At 39.9% G+C, this 17,338-nt stretch overlaps 1 protein-coding gene across 1 annotated transcript in view; it reads right to left on the bottom strand.

Moving 5' to 3' along the window:
• Window positions 1-17,338, bottom strand: part of POLR1A (RNA polymerase I subunit A) — an 84,744-nt gene that overhangs the window by 24,407 nt on the left and 42,999 nt on the right. Inside the window, exons 16-17 of the mRNA XM_053587762.1 lie at window positions 1,631-1,780; window positions 301-484 (exon numbers count right to left, since the gene is read on the bottom strand). Coding sequence (XP_053443737.1) covers window positions 301-484; window positions 1,631-1,780 — 334 coding nt within the window. The remainder of the gene's footprint in view (window positions 1-300; window positions 485-1,630; window positions 1,781-17,338) is intronic.

Below are 17,338 nucleotides of genomic sequence, written 5' to 3' on the forward strand. Positions count from 1 at the left end.
AGGCCCAGAGAATTGTGGTTGGACACTTACAGGAGAGAATGGGGGTGTGTATGAGTATAGAAATCAGACTGAGGGACAGAAAACTGTACAGACAGGGGTTAAGAAAAGGACAGAATGGAAATGGGGATGGCAGGGGTCATTCTATGCTGCTGAGGGGGAAGAGATGGCCAAGTGAGGACACCTTTGTAGAAAGAGCCTCGCTATTCCCCCAGAGGACAGTAGAGCTGTGGACAGCCTGGCAGCTATGCTAGCCAGAAGAGAGGGGGCCAGGCCACTGCTCCAGGTGAGCCTACCACTCACCCAAGGTAAATCCTCTGTAGAGCTGCAGGTAGGCGGTGAAGAGGCGGGCCAGGCAGGTGAGAACCCTGCCGCTGGTCTCGCCCCCATAGATCTCATAGCAGCAGTGGACCAGGCCGTAGACAGAGCTCCCATAGTGGGCCTTGTCCAGCACCCCGCAGAGCAGCTCTCCTTCCCTGATGATCACCTGTGAGGGAAAGGTCAGTGATGCCAGGTGGCAGGGGATACCTTCTGTGGGAGCCACCCACCCTCCCTACTCCATATGTGTTACCCTCATTATGCGTGTCTCTCTGCTATGACTGCCTCAAATCTTCATGGGAAGAAGCAAGGCACACACAAAACCCTTATCTTTTTAAATAAAGGAAGTGGGCACACACAGACTAATGGTTTTTAAATTCTTTTTCAGAGAATTAAATACACTACTTACTCACCCCCCAGCCCCTCACCAACACACACTCTTCAGTGTCCCCTCGCTCCCCACATGTACCCACAATGACTTGAGGTCAAGTACCCTGTTCAAGACCTTGTGACTGGAAATGAGAACATCTATAGAACTTCAAGTTTGTAACCATGACTTTGGCCTAAGTACTCTCCCTTGTACTCTGGGAATAAGAACAATAAAACCTTTCTAACATTCCCTAAGGCCTGAATTTGTACTTCCACAAGCTGGGTTAAAGTATTAGAAACGAATTAAAGGGATTTCTAGTTGCATAATGTACCACACATTAAAGGAAAGGAAAGTGGCAGCTTTGGTTTGTTAGACTCTATTACAAAGCGCTATTGTGGGGCCCTGGGGATACTCCCCCACCAGAAACTTGCAGAGGTATTGGAAACCTTCTGTCTGGACTGTTCTCATACAGCTGCATAGCAATGAGTTTGACTGCTTTGGGCCTGCCCTTCTAAGGTAGGGGTATGTCTGCAATTTGCAGTCTTGAGGGGAAAACACGAGCTTTGTATTTTCTTTTTTTTTAATTAAGTTTATTTATTTTTGTATTTTGTTGTTGTTGTTGTTGCAGTTTGGCCAGGGCTGGGTTTTGAACTCGCCGCCCTTGGTATATGGGGCCGGCACCCTACTCTTCACAGAACCAGCTCTAGCCTTTTGCCAGAGAAGCCTTCCCAAATTGGAAGTGAATTTTATACTGAGGGTCAAATGCTAGAGATCAACCCTGACCTTTTCCAAAACCAAAAGCTAATACCCATTCGGGGAGGATACCTTCTCTTCTGAGGAACAGTACCTGCTTGAATGTACCTCTATTTCACTGTCTCTATTTTAAATCAATTTGTCTAGCTCGGGGACTAGAAATCTCCAACTCAAACAGCTGGGCAGGCATACCTGGGACTCACACATTGAGTCAGAGTCAAAGCCAGGAACAGGTCGAGGAGGTTCCTTTACCCAGGCTTTCTCGCTAATTTTCGCCTTTCCAGATAAATTCAGCGGGATGTGGTCCTCTGGGATTATGTTTATAAGCAGAGTTGACACAACCTATAAAGAAAAGTAGAACAAACTGATGGCAGGAACAACTTCCCCTTTATAGATGGTCTGCCTCTATAAGACAAGTTGATCTCTGTTTTTACTTATACACCAATAAGACATTTACTGAGATTTTTACTACCTACAGTAGCTCTTGCCTATTAGGCAAGAACAGAGACTGATGAATATAATCCTAGCACCTGGAGAAGCTCAGGCAGGAGGACTGCTTGAAGCCAAGAGTTGGAGACTGGGCAACACAGCAAGATTCTGTCTCTACAAAAATATAGAAATATTAGCTGGGTGTGGAGGGATGCACCTGTAGTTTCCGGCTACTTGGGAGACTGATGTGAGCTATGATGCCACCATTGCCCTTGCGCCTAGGGAACAGAGTGAGACCCTGTCAAAAAAAAAAAAGTTCCCTGAACTTGAATTAAATTCCTGAATAGACCAAAAAAAGGAGAAGAAACAAGTAAACTGTGCCTATAACTTAATCAGCACATGTTGTATGTATTCTGACTGCTTCACCAACCAGCCATTCCCTCATCTCTCTCCCTCTCTTCAGGCCTATTCTCTTACACACAAGAATACTGAAATTAGGCCAATTAATAACTCTACGATGGTGTTTAAGTGAAAAGAAGAGCCATCTATCTGTCACTTTAAGTAAAAACTTAGAAATGATTAAGCTTAGTGAGGAAGGCATGTCAAAAGCTGACAAGAGCCATGAGATAGGGCTCTGGCTCCTACTCAGGCAACTTGTGAATATAAAGGAAAAGTTCCTAAAGAAAATTAAAAGTGCTATTCCAGGGAAGGCATGAATAATAGGAAAACGAAATAGGGAGAAAGTTTTAGTGGTCTGCAAAAAAGATCAAACCAGCCAAAACACTCCCTTAAGCCAAAGTCTAATCCAGGGCAAGGACCTAATTGTATAAAGGCTGAGAGAGGTGAGGAAGCTGTACAAGAAAAGTTGGAAGCTAGTACGAGGTTTATGAGGTCTCCATAACCTAAAAGCGAAAGGAGAAGCAGCAAGTCCTGATTTAAAAGCTGCAGCAATTTCTCCAGAAATTTAGCAAAGATCACTGATAAAGGTTAACACTAACAGATTTTCAATGCAGATGAAATAGTCTTTTATCGGAAGAAGATGCCACGTAGGGCTTTTACAGTGAAGTATGGTCAACACGTAGCTTCAAAGCTTCAAAGAAATGGCTGACCTTCTTGTCAGAAGCTAATATAGTTGGTGACTAAGCTGAAGCTGGTACTCATTTTCCATTCTAAAAATCCTAGGGCTGATAAGAATTATGCTAAAAATTCTTTGCCTGTGCTCTACAAATGGAAAAACAAAGCCTGGATGACAGCATATCTGTTTACAGCATGGTTTACTGAATATTTTAAGCCCACTGTTGAGATCTACTGCTCAGTCATATGATTTGCTTCACTGTGGTATTTGCTATATTGCAGTGGGCTGAAACCAAACCCACAGTATCTTTGAGGTCTGTGAGTAAATGTAAAAACATCATGGATTGACAAATTGAAAGATGACATCACTCCTCAAATTGAGCTATATTATCTATCTATCTATCTATTGATCGTGATCTGTATACAGCAAGCCGAAATTTTGAATAAAATTCCAACTACTGGTTTTCTGGCAAAAAACAAGATGACCTTGAATCCTATGTACTCAATTTTGATATGAGGACAATTAACAACAATTAAGGTCATGGTGGGGGGGAACGCAGAAAGAGGGAAGGAGGGAGGCGGTGGGGCCTTGGTGTGTGCCACACTTTCTGGGGGCAAGACATGATTGCAAGAGGGACTTTACCTAACAAATGCAATCAGTGTAACCTGGCTTATTGTAGCCTCAATGAATCCCCAACAATAAAAACAAACAAACAAAAAACCCAACAAGATGACCTTAAAATTCATATGGAAATGCAATGGATCCCGAAGTCATCTTAGAAAAGAACAAAGCTGGAGGACTCACGCTTAACAGACTTGAAACTTTCTACACATCTATAGAATATATCAAAGACTCCAATGCAAAGTCTAAAACCAATAAAAGGCTTAGACAGAAATACAGCCGTACACCTGCATGGCTTTGGTCAAAGCAGTGGTTCTCAACCTTCCTAATGCCGCAATGTATTTTCATTGTTAAAAAGGGGTCGCGACCCACAGGTTGAAAACCACTGGGTTAAAGCAACAATTTCTTAGATATGATACCAAAAGCACAAAAGCAACAAAATAAACACATGAATTGGACTTCAAAATTCCTACGGAATGGACAAAATTTTTACAAATCATAGGCGTAATACAGGTCTGACAGCCAGAATATATAAAGAACTCTTATAACTTATCAACAAAAACACAGGCAATTAACAAATATGCAAAGAGTTCACATAGGTATTTCTCCTAAGAAGATATTACAAATGGCCAATAAGCATGTGAAAAGATGCTCCATATCATTAGTCACTAAGGAAATGCAAATCAAAACTAAAATGAGATACCACTTCACATTCACTAAGATGGCTATTTTTTAAAAAGCAAAAAGTAAGTGTTGGTGAGAATGTGGAGAAACTGGAACCCTCATCCATTGCTGGTGGGTATGTAAAATGGGCAGCTGCTTCGAAAACAGTTTGAAAATTTCTCAAAAAAGTTAAACATGGAATTATTATATGACCCAGCTATTCCATTCTTAGCTATATACCCAAGAAAACTGAAAATACCTGTTCACACAAAAGCTTGTACACAAATGTTCATTGCAGGCTTATTGTAATATCCAAAAAGTAGAAACAACCCAAATCATCCATTTAGCAACCGACAAATGGCTAATTCTAGTACTCTGGAAGGCCAAGGTGGAAGGATCACTTGAGGCTAGGAGTTGAGACCAGCCTGAGCAAGAGTGAGACCCTGTTTCTATAAAAAATAGAAAAATTAGTTAGGAATGCTGGCATGTGCTTGTTGTCCCAGCTACTTGGGAGGGAGGCTGAGGCTGGAGGATTGTTTGAGCTGAGGGATATGAGGTTGCAGTGAGCTATGACACCACCACTGCACTCTACCCAAGTGACAGAGCAATATCCTGTTTCAAAAATAAATAAATAAACATTTAAAAAAAGCAAGCCACAAAAGGCAACACATCAGTTGACATCATTTATATGAAATGCCCCAAACCGAAATTCATAGCATAAGAGAGAAGTTGACAAGAGAAGGGGAAGAAGGAGGAATTGAGATTCACTGTTGATAGATAGATAAAGGATTCTTTCTGGGGTGATAGAAATGTTTTGGAATTATATAGTGGCAACGGTTGTACAACACAGTGAATATACTAAAAAAAAACAACCCTGAAATAAATACTTCAAAAAGGTAAATTCTATGTTGAATGTGAGTTATATCTAAATTTTAAAAACCCAAGGGAATCAGAAGATAAACTAAGGTCCCTTTCTGCCCTATCATTCTAGAAGTGTATAATTCTGGTCAAAAATTATGTTAGAGAGAAAAGATAAACATCTACAACATTCTGTTAAACTGTGAAGGTTAGAAATATCTATGTGAACTGTAAGTTATATGAAGCTATGTTTTAAATGGATTTTTTAAAAAAATGTTTTGAAATGTGTATATCCTTTGACCCAGCAATCATATTTCTAGAAATTTATTTAAAATATATGCTAATGCAAGTGCACTAGTATCGACAGAAATGGGTGCTCATTCAGCACTGTTTTGAATAATAATAATAACCAGGTAACGATCTAAGTTAAATCTACTATGGCACATCCCTATCATTGAATACAACACATGGAGAGTTAAAAAGAATGAGGTGGATCTACATGTACAGCCACAGAACAAGACCCCACACCCAATTAGGTGAACTAATTAAATCACAAAGCAATTATAAAAATCGTTCTGTCAACATAGCACACGAAAACAGTTAAATGAACCACTTCCCATAATTGGAACATTTTAGGGTGGTTCAAATTAAAATACAGATTGCTTGAACACAATTCACAATCACAAAGATGTGGAACCATCCTTCAGCACATGAATGGATTAATAAATGTGGTATATGTATACAATGGAATCTATTTCAGCTATAAAAAAGATGTAGGTTTTGTATCTTTAGTAACAACCTGGACAGATCTGGAGAACATTCCACTAATGGAAGTATGGTAAGATTGGAAAAATAAGCATCACATGTATTTAGTTCTAAATTGAAATGAGTAGATTAACAACTACATGCTCACATAAGAGAAAAACTCAATTAGCATTCAGGAAAATGCATGTTTAAGGTACCAGGATGTTCTGGTTAAGGAGGTGGTTTTAAACACATTCAATTCAAAATTGAATGTCAGATTTAATCATGACCCGTGGTTCTTCAGAGAAGCCCCATAGTCAGTATCACATGATCCCCTTCTTATTTATTTTCTATGAGGGTCTATGAGGATATGGATAGTAGGGCTGGGGAGAGAAAAAGGGTTTCCCTTTTCTCTTTTACATTTTTGTATTTTTATTTAACAACAAACTTACATTACTTCTAGGGTAAAAAGAATTTAAAGGGAGGAGATACAATAACTGAATTCAGCAAGTTTGCTGAATACAAGGACAATGTACACAATTAACTGTGTTTCTATATACCAACTATAAATTTAATTAAGTATGAGAAAATGTAATAAACAATACCATTTATAATAACAACATCCAGGAGTGAATCTAACAAAAAGATGGATAAACTTTTACCTAAATGAAGGACATACTATGTTCATAATTTGTAAGATTCAATAATGTAAATATATCAATCCTTCCTGAAGTGATTTACAGATGCAATGCAATCCCAATAAAAAAATCTTAGCAGATTTAAATGTATATGTATGAATAAGAGAAAATAAAATCCTAGCAGATATTTTTTGTGGAAAAATTACAAGCTGACTTTAAAATTTACATGAAATAAAAGGCCCAATGATATTCAAGACAGTGTTGAAGAGCAAAGCTGGAGGTTTTTATCAGCAGAACTCACGATTTATTATAAAGCTACAGTAATCAAGACAGTGTGCTATTGATGCAATGGAATAAAACAGACCATGGCTGAATACTGTCCAGAAGCAGATCCTTAAATACTTGATTTATGGCACAGGAGATACTGAAGAGCAGCAGGGAAATGGACTTTTCTACAAACAATGTTCCACTAATTAGGTATCTGTGTGGGAAAAATTGCATCTTGGCTCCCACCTCATTTCGTGTACACACACAAAAACCATCCCTGGGCAGACAACAGATCTTAGTATGAAAGGTAAAAATAATAAAGCTACTAGATCAGCAGTTCTCAACCTGTGGGTCACGACCTCTTTGGGAGTCAAACGACCCTTTCACAGGGGTCGCCTAAGACCATCCTGCATATCAGATATTTACATTACGATTCATAACAGTAGCAAAATTATAGTTATGAAGTAACAATGAAACTAATTTTATGGTTGGGGGTCACCACGACATGAGGAACTGTATTAAACGGTTGCAACATTAGGAAGGTTGAGAACCACAGTACTAGACTGTAACAGTGGAAAATACCTTCAGGACCTCAGGGAAGGGAAATAGTTCTATACTAGAATAGTCATTAAAAGCAAAGATTAGGGAAAATTCTGGGAAGATGGCTGACTGGTAACAACCCTGGGCAGAGGTTCCTGACCAGAGGGAGAAAAGCTGGATGGAATTAGACTCTATGAAGCCAAAGGTGGGGAGCTGAGCCAAGAAAGAAGTTCAGGAAGGTATAACCTCAAGGAAGAGCATTCGAGACAAGAAATTACAGGTACAAAGCCTATCGACTAGAGGATGGGAGACCTTTCCCCCAAGCAGGAGGCCCACCACAGGGAATCTGCAAGCGAGCAGGGAACAAAAGACCTCTGATTTTACCTCACTGGAGAGAGCCACTAAATACCAGGTCTCCTTCTCCAGGGAGGTCCCACTTATGAACATAGACACTACCCTGCCAGGCATAAAATTGAACTGATATCTTCCCCCCCAAGTCCAAACTCCCAGTTAAACCCCATCCCCCCTCACATGGTAGTCCTGAAGTTCTGCCCCCTGCAGACACAGAGTGTTTGGTCTTTTCCTGAGAGATCTGGGCATAGTGTGGATCCAACCATCAGGATGGAATCTGTGACTAAGGGGGAAGAAAGAGGGTGTGGGAAGAAAGGGACACTTGGCAGGAAGAGGAGCAGTCCCCTAGTTACAATTATGTTCAGCCAGTGGTGGTGTTGACCCTCGATTTGGGCTGTGTCTGGAGGGATGGGATGCAGAACCCCCTGCTCTGACGGCACTCATTGCAGCAGAGTAGTTGCCCCATGTGGACTGAGTTCGGCAGGCAGGGCTGGTTCTCAGCCCCTGCTGGGCCTGTGAGCAGAAGCTTGTCAGGCATGGACTGAGCCTTGAGGGCAAGAACGTGGTCCCCTGACTCCAACAGAACCCTCAAGAAGAGGCTTGCTAGGTGTGAACCAAGACCTGAGGGCAAGGGCGTGGTCCCCCGTCTCTAGCGGGGCTGGCGAGCAGAGGCTTATGGGATGAGGACTGAGACCTATAGGCAGCGTGTGGTACCCTGACTCTAACAGAGCCTTGCAGAGCATTCCCAGAGAGAGGCTTGCCAGGCAGTGGACTGAGACTGGTAGGCGGGGGTGCTGTCCCCGACTCCAGATGGTCTGGCAAGCAGAGGCTAGCTGGGTGTGGATTGAGACCGGTGGGTGGGGGCTTCACCCCTGGCTCTAACTGTGCCTGTGAGCAGAGAGGCAGACAACAGTGTGGACTGAGTCTGGTGGGTGGGAGTGTGGATCCCTGGCTCCAATTGTGCTGTTGGAGACCCTTGAATCCCTCTCTGTTGAGCAGGGTTTGCACTGCCTAAAATAATCTAATTGGAACTTATGTCTGGGGCTGTCCACATGGGGACATTCTGAGGTTGACCTTCAAAGTTCTGTAGTGGAAAAGAACTAAAGGGTGGGGCCTGGGTGCCACAGCTGTTTGTATCTCTTCATAGTCAAGATTTAAACCTAATACTGTGGCTTCTTAGGATAGGGTAGAGGTTGGCTGATATCAAAACAGAGCTAGCTTGCGCTATCTCACCAAGTAGGTCCTCAGAGTCTCCAGCCAAAACTCTGAAAGAAACTTTGTAAGGTTGTAGGAGATAAGCCACAATTATAAAGCCTAATGCTTTGGTAAGGGGCTATCTCTACTACCTGGGAACCCTAATTCAATCTCACCTTACCAGTTCTAATAACCAAATGGTGGAAAATAAACATGGTGCGGACCCAACAGAAGAACTCTGGCAACATGAATATTCAGAGTAGATCAACCACCCCAAGAAATGACAAAGGAGATACAACTGAAGATGCCATGCATAGACAAATGGCTGCAATGTCAGAAATCAAATTCAGAATATGAATGGCAAATAAGCTAAACAGAGTGGAAGAAAACATAGAAAATGAATTCCAAAGAATAGTTCTAAAGTTGTCTCGAGAAATTAATGAATTCAAAGACAAAGTCACCAAAGATATAGACATAATGAGAAAAGAGATAGCAGAGCTCAAGGAAACAAAAAAGGTAGTTGAGGAACTCCGAAATATAGTAGAATCCCTCAGTAATACAGTTGACCAGGCAGAAGAAAGGTATTCTGAAACTGAAGACAAAGCTTTTGAATGTTCCCAAATGCTCAAATAGGCAGACAAATGGAGAGCAAAAACTGATCATTCCCTGAGAGAGTTGTGGCATCATTTCAAAAAATCAAACATTAGTCTTATAGGAATTCCCAAGAGGATGGTCCTAAAGGTACAGATGCTCTACTCCAAGAGATTTTGGAGGAGAATTTCCCAAACACTGCAAGAGATAGAGAACTTCAGATAGCAGACAGTTTCAGAACCCCAGCAAGCCTCAATCCAAATAAAGCATCTCCTAGACACATTGTGATTAACTTTACCAAAGTTAAGACGAAGGAGAAAATTCTGCAAGCAGCCAGAAGTAAGAAAAGCATCACCTACAAATGGAGAAATATCAAAATGACTGCAGATCTCTCAGTTGAAACGTTTCAAGCCAGAAGAGAATGGTCATCAACCTTCAATCTCCTAAAACAAAACAATTTCCAGCCCAGGATCCTGTATCCAACTAAACTGAGTTTCATTTGTGATGGAGAAATCAAATACTTTAATGCCATACACATGTTGAAAAAATTTGCCATAACTAAACCAGCTCTCCAGGATATTCTAAGACCCATCTTCCACAATGACCAGCACAATGCTCTACCTCCAAAGTAAACTCACTCAGAAATTTTTGAACAAAACCCAACTTCCACAGTGGTGAAAGGATTAAAAATGGACATCTAAAAATCATGACATCCCAAACACAACCAGGCTTATCAACTCTCTCAATTAATGTGAATGGTTTAAATTGCCCTCTAAAGAGGCACAGGCTGGCTGACTGGATACATAAACTCAGATCAGATAGCTGCTGTATACAAAAATCTCATCTAACCTTAAAGGATAAAAATAGACTTAGGGTGAAGGGATGGACTTCTATAATACAGGCAAATGGAAACCAGAAAAAAGCAGGGGTTGCAATTTTAGTGCAGATATAATTGGCTTTAAAACAACAAAGATAAAGAAAGCTAAGAATGGTCACTACATATTTGTCAAGGGAACACCCAATATGAAGAGATTTCAATAATTAACATTTATGCACCCTACTAGAATGCTCACTTTATAAAGCAAACCCTAATGGATATGAACAACTTGATTATCTTCCTGCACTATAATAGTTGGAGATTTGTTTTTTTTGTAGAGACAGAGTCTCACTTTATAGCTCTTGGTAGAGAACTGTGGCGTCACAAAGCTGACAGAAACCTCTAACTCCTGGGCTTAGGCGATTCTCTTGCCTCAGCCTCCCAAGTAGCTGGGACAATAGGCACCTGCCACAATGCCTGGCTAATTTTTTGTTGCAGTTTGGCCGTGGCTGGGTTTGAACCTGCCACCCTTGGTATATGAGGCTGGCATCCTACCCAATGAGCCACAGGCACTGCCCAATAGTTGTAGATTTTAACACTCCTTTGACAGTTTAGGACAGATCCTCCGAGAAGAAACTAAACAAAGAAATATAAGACTTAAACCTAACCCTAGAACAAATGGACTTTACAGACTTCTGCAGAACATTTCATCCTAATAAAACTGAACATACATTCTACTCATCAGTCACACAGATCATCCTCCAAAATAGATCATATCCTAGGACTAACCTAGGACATATCCAAGTCTAACCTCAGCAAATTTAAAAGATTAGAAATTATTCCTTGTATCTTCTTGGACCACCATGGAATAAAAGTTGAACTCCACAGCAACAGGAATCTTCATACTCAAACAAAGTCATGGAAACTAATCTTAGGCTAAAAGATAGCTGGGTCAAAGAGGAGATGAAGAAGGAAGCCACCAAATTTTTGGCACAAAATAATAATAAAGATGCAAATTATCAAAACCTGTGGGATACTGCAAAGGCAGTCCTAAGAGGAAAATTTATAGCACGGGAAGCCTTCATCAAGAAAATAGAATGAGGGTAAGCCAATAACTTAATGGATTATCTCAAGCAACTGGAAAAGGAAGAACATTCCAACCCCAAACCCAGCAGAAGGAAAGAAATAACCAAAATTAGGGCAGAATTAAATGAAATTGAAAACAAAAGAAGCATTCAGAAGATCAACAAAACAAAAAGTTGGTTTTTAAAAAGATTAATAAAATTGATAAACCTTTGGCCAATCTAACCAGAAACAAAAAAGTAAAATCTCTAATATCGCCTATCAGAAATGATAAAGGAGAAATAATAACAGACACCTCAGAAATTCAAAAAGTCCTCAATAATCTTTGAAGATTACAAGAATCTCTATTCCCAGAAATATGAAAATCTGAAGGATATGGACCAATACCTAGAAGCACATCACCTTCCTAAACTCAACCACAAAGAATTGAGGATTCTTGAATAGACCTGTATCAATCATTGAAATAACATCAACAATACAAAATCTCCCCAAAAGAGAAGTCAGGGACCAGATGGCTTCACATCCTCTTCAAACCTTTCAAGAGGAACTAGTACCTATATTACACAGCCTTTTCCAAAGCATAGAAAAAGAAGGAATACTTCCCAACACATACTATGAAGCAAGTATCACCAACCAGGAAAGGATCCAACAAAGGAAGAAAATTATAGAATAATATCATTAATGAATATCAATGCAAAAATATTCAATAAGATCTTAGCAAACAGAATTCAACAACACATCAAAAAAATTATACACCTTGAGCAAGTTGGTTTTATTCCAGGGTTACAGGGTTGGTTCAACATACGCAAATCTATAAATATAATACATCACATCAATAAAATAAAAAACGAAGACCGTATGATTCTTTCAATTGATGCAGAAAAAGCCTTTGATAATAACCAGCATCCTTTCATGATCAGAACACCTAAGAAAATAGACATAGAAGGGACTTACCGTCATTTGATCATGGACAAGCCTATCAAAAATATTCAGTGGGGGAAAGACTCCCTATTTAACAAATGGTGCTGGGTGAACTGGCGGATGACCTGTTGAAGACTGAAATTGGACCTTCACCTTTCACCATTAACAAAAAATTGATTCTCACTGGATAAAAGATTTAAATTTAAGACATGAAACTATAAAAACACTAGAAGAGAATGCAGGGAAATTGGCCTGGGAGAATATTTTATGAGGAGACCTCCCCCACCCCCAGGCAATTGAAGCAACATCAAAAATACATTACTGGGATCTGATCAAACTAAAAAGCTTTTGCACAGCCAAGAGCACAGTAAGTAAAGCAAACAGACAACCTTCAGAATGGGAGATTTTTGCAGGTTATGCTTCTGACAAAGGTCTGATAACTAGAATCTACAGAGAACTCAAACTAATCAATAAGAAAAGAACAAATAACCCCAGTTTTATGTGGGCAAGAGACTTGAACAAAAACTTCTCTGATTGAAGACAGGCACATGGCCTACAAACACATGAAAAAATCTCATTATCCTTAATCATCAGAGAAATGCAAATCAAAACCACTTTGAGATATCATCTAACTCCAGTAAGATTAGCCCACATCACAAAACTACAGATGTTGGTGTGGATCCAGAGAGAAGGGAACACTTCTACACTGCTGGTGAGAATGCAAGCTAATACGACCTTTTTGGAAAGAAGTTTGGAGAACATTCCAAACTAAAAGTAGAACTAAAAGTAGACTACCATTCAATCTTGCAATTCCTCTACTAGGTATATACCCAGATGATCCAAAATTATTTTACAACAAAGACATTTGCACCAGAATGTTTATTGCAGCCCAATTCATCATTGCCAAGACATGAAACAGCCCATGTGCCCATCGACCCATGAATGGATCAACAAATTGTGGTATATGTACACCATGGAATACTATGTAGCCATAAAAAGATGGAGACTTTACATCTTTCATGTTTAGCTGGATGGAGCTGGAACATATTCTTCTTAGTCAAGTATCTCAAGGATGGAAAAACAAGTATTCAATATACTCAATACTACTATGAAATCAATATATAATCGCCTATACATTCATATGGATGGCAAAACATAACTAGAGTCCAGAAAGTAGGAGGGAAGAGGAGAGAGAGGGAAGGGGAGGGGGCTATGGGAGGAGGGAGGGTATTTGGGGGGGACCTCACCTAAGGTGCATGATGCAATGGTACATTTAAAACTATTAAGAAATGAGTGTAATTGTGATGGATGTGTTACTTAGTTCAATGTAAGCATTTCGCATTGTATATCAAAGCACCACTGAACCCCATCAATGCATCAATGTACAAAGTTATGATTTAATAAAAAATATTAATAATTTTAAAAAGGCAAAGATTAGGGTATTGTATCACATTAAAATAAGAACTGATCATTAGAAAACTGCATTAGGAAAAAGGGTGGGAAGATTAGCCATCAAGTAGAAGGTATTTGCAATACACATATCTGACAATGGACTTATGCCTAAATACTTTTTTTTTTTTTTTGAGACAGCATCTCAATGTGTTGCCCTCGGTGGAGTGCCATGGCATCAAAGCTCACAGCAACCTCAAACTCTTGGGCTTAAGTGATTCTCTTGCCTCAGCCTCTCGAGTAGCTGGGACTAGAGGTGCCCACTACAATGCCCTGCTATTTTTTGGTTGGTGTTGTCATTGTTGTTTAGCACGCCCAGGCCGGGCTCAAACCCCCCAGCCTAAGTACATGTGGCTGGTGCCCTACTCACTGAGCTACGGGCGCCGAGCTGCCTAAATACATTTTTAAAACTTAGTTGAAGACCAGCCTGAGACCCTGTCTTTAAAAATGGCCGGGTGTGGGAGGCGCCTGTGACTCAGTGAGTAGGGTGCCGGTCCCATATGCCGAGGGTGGCGGGTTCAAGCCCAGCCCCGGCCAAACTGCAACAAAAAAATAGCCGGGCGTTGTGGCGGGCGCCTGTAGTCCCAGCTGCTCAGGAGGCTGAGGCAAGAGAATCATGTAAGCCCAAGAGCTGGAGGTTGCTGTGAGCCGTGTGACGCCACGGCACTCTATCAAGGGCAGTAAAGTGAGACTCTGTCTCTACAAAAAAAAAAAAAAAATGGCCGGGTGTTGTGGCTGGCACCTGTAGTCCTAACTACTGGGGAGGCTGAGGTAAAAAGATCACTTGAACCCAAGAGCTTTTAGGTTGCTGTGAGCTATGACGCCACAGCGCTCTACCAGGGTGACAGAGTGAGGCTCTGTCTCAAACAAACAAAGAAAAAAACCCCAAAACAGTAAGATACCACTGCACATTTGAATGGCTAAAATTAATTAATGAATAAGAAAGGTGAAAAGCCCTACAATAATATCAAGTTCTGCTAAAGTAAGGAGCAATCAAAACTCTCATGCCCTGCTGGTGGAAGTGCATATTACTACAAGCATTTTGGAAAACTGTTAAACTATCTTATTAAGATATCTATTAAAGTTGAACATTTATCTTATAACCTAGCAATTTCATGTCTTGGTATTTACCAATTGAAATGTATATATAATCAACAAAAGAAACATACAAGAATGTTCACAGTAGCCCTACTTGTAATAGCCAAATGAAGAAAACTAAAGACAACACAAATGTCCATAAATAGTAAACTGGGTAAGTATGATGATGTGTTCATATAATGTAATATTTTAGAGCAACGACAGTGAATAAACTACTGCTATTTCAACAACATGGGTAACACACAAAGGTATTATTTACTGTATGATTCCATTTATATAAAGTTCAAGAGAACACAAAACTTACCAGTGATGCTGGAAGCCATGTCAGTATTACCTTTGGGGAGGGGAAGAAACTAGGAGAGACTACAGGAGATTATACTTTCTAATCTGAGTGATAGTTCACATTTATTTCAGGAACATTCATCGAGCTATATGCTACAGATTTGCAACAGTAGGCAAATACTTTTTTTTTTTTGGAGACAGAGTCTCACTCTGCTGCCCAGGCTAGAGTGCTATGGTGTTAGCTTAGTCAGAGCAACCTCAAACTCCTGGATTCAAGGAATCCTTCTGCCTGAGCCTCCCAAGTAGATAGGACTATAGATGCATACCAACACATCTGGCTAATTTTTCTATTTTTAGTAGAGATGGGTTCTTGCTCTTGCTCAGGTTGGTGTGGAACTCGTGGGCTCAAGTGACCATCTCCCCTTGGCCTCCCAGAGCACTAGGATTACAGTTGTAAGCCACTGTGCCCAGCCAAAATTCTCTTTCTTTGCATGCTCTTTCAACAAATGATGCCAGACTTTTGATTTGCACAAGGAAAGAAAAGCACTCAAGACTCAAGGGGCTGTATGAAATGTCTAAGACTTCATTTTCTGGGATGCTAGAAATAAACTTCCTAAGCTAAGTTCCTTATCTCCTAATTGTAAACATGTTTTTTTTCTGCAGAACCAGAATGACCCATTAGCAAATTCTTGTGCACTGTAGTCACTCTTGCCCTTTTCACCTATTTGCAAAAACATATCCTTTAGCAGCCTTTCAAGAAACATTAAAAAATCCCACCTGTGACAGAAGCAACACACGGGCCTATTTTCAAATTTGATTTAATATAAAGGATTTTAAAAGAATCCAAATATAGGGCAGCGCCTGTGGCTCAAGGAGTAGGGTGCCAGTCCCATATGCCGGAGGTGGCGGGTTCAAACCCTGTCCCAGCCAAAAAAAAAAAAAGAATCCAAATATGGTCTCCGGCCATAATGGAATTAAAGTGAAAATCAGTAACCAAGATATGTGAAAAATCTCTATAAATATTTGGAAACTAAGTAATGTATTTCTAAATAACTTATGGGTCAAAAAAAAAAATCAAAAGAGAAATTAGCAAGTTTTCTGAAGTGATGAAAATGAAAACATATAACATGTAGGATGCCACTTAGGTAGAATTTCAGGGGGAATTTATATATAAAAGGCCAATGTTAAAGAAAAAGTACGTCAAATTAATAACTTCAGCTTCAACTTTAAGTAGAAAAAGAACGTATTAAATCCCAAGTAAGCAGATGAAAGGAAATAATAAATATCAGAGTGCTATCAATAAAACAGAAAATAGAAAAACAATAAAGTCAACAAAAAGCTGGTTCTTTGATCAATTGCTTATTGAGAACAATAAAACTGATAAACTTCTAGGCAGACTGAAAAACACAACCTACCATAGCTTCTTCAAGAATAAATAGATACTGGACTGGCTCTATGCTTATTAAAGAAATAGAAATTTCAGTCTAAACCTTCCCATGAAGAAACTCGAGGCCTAGATGTCTTCACTAGTGAATTCTACCAAACATTTAAGGAAAAGATAATATCAGTATTATTTACACAAACTCTTACAGAAAGCAATGAGGAAAAACCTCTCATGTCATTCTGTGAGGCCAGCATTATCCTGACACCAAAACCAAAGATATCACAGGCAATCTGACTTACAAACATCTGACTTATGTACAACTTGCACGTACACCTAACATGAATGGAGGCTATTCATACAAATGGAGGCTATAACAGGTAATAGGTAAAAGGTACCTGTTCCAATTTACACACAATTCGGCTTAAGAACAAACCTACGTTCTGTTCTGTTATCTCATTCATAACGTGTGTATTGCCTGTACAAGAAAACTACAGATCAATATCCCTGATGAACACGTATGTAAAAATATTCTAAATAAAATTTTAGCAAGTTGAATTCAAATAATGTACAAAACAGGTACTACATCGTGACCAACGAAGGTTTATCCCAGCAATACAAGGTTGGCTTCACAAATGAAACCTGTAGAGATTATCAACTTGAACCCCCCCCTTTTCATGGATGAGGAACGGAGACCCACAGAGCCAAGATCACATAACCAACTAGAAGTTGTCCCTCAAAGCTGAACTTGACAAGGCTCAGCCAATGGTAGAAGGACATATTTTACTGTATTTCATTATTTGATCACCACATATACTCATTTGGTTACTTTGAGAGAATTACGGTATGATGCTTTGGGAGTTGAAAAGTCCGCCCCAGTTCTGCCTGCAATAACCCT

This window comes from Nycticebus coucang, chromosome 4, assembly GCF_027406575.1.
Source record: "Nycticebus coucang isolate mNycCou1 chromosome 4, mNycCou1.pri, whole genome shotgun sequence".
Taxonomy (NCBI): Eukaryota; Metazoa; Chordata; class Mammalia; order Primates; family Lorisidae; genus Nycticebus; species Nycticebus coucang.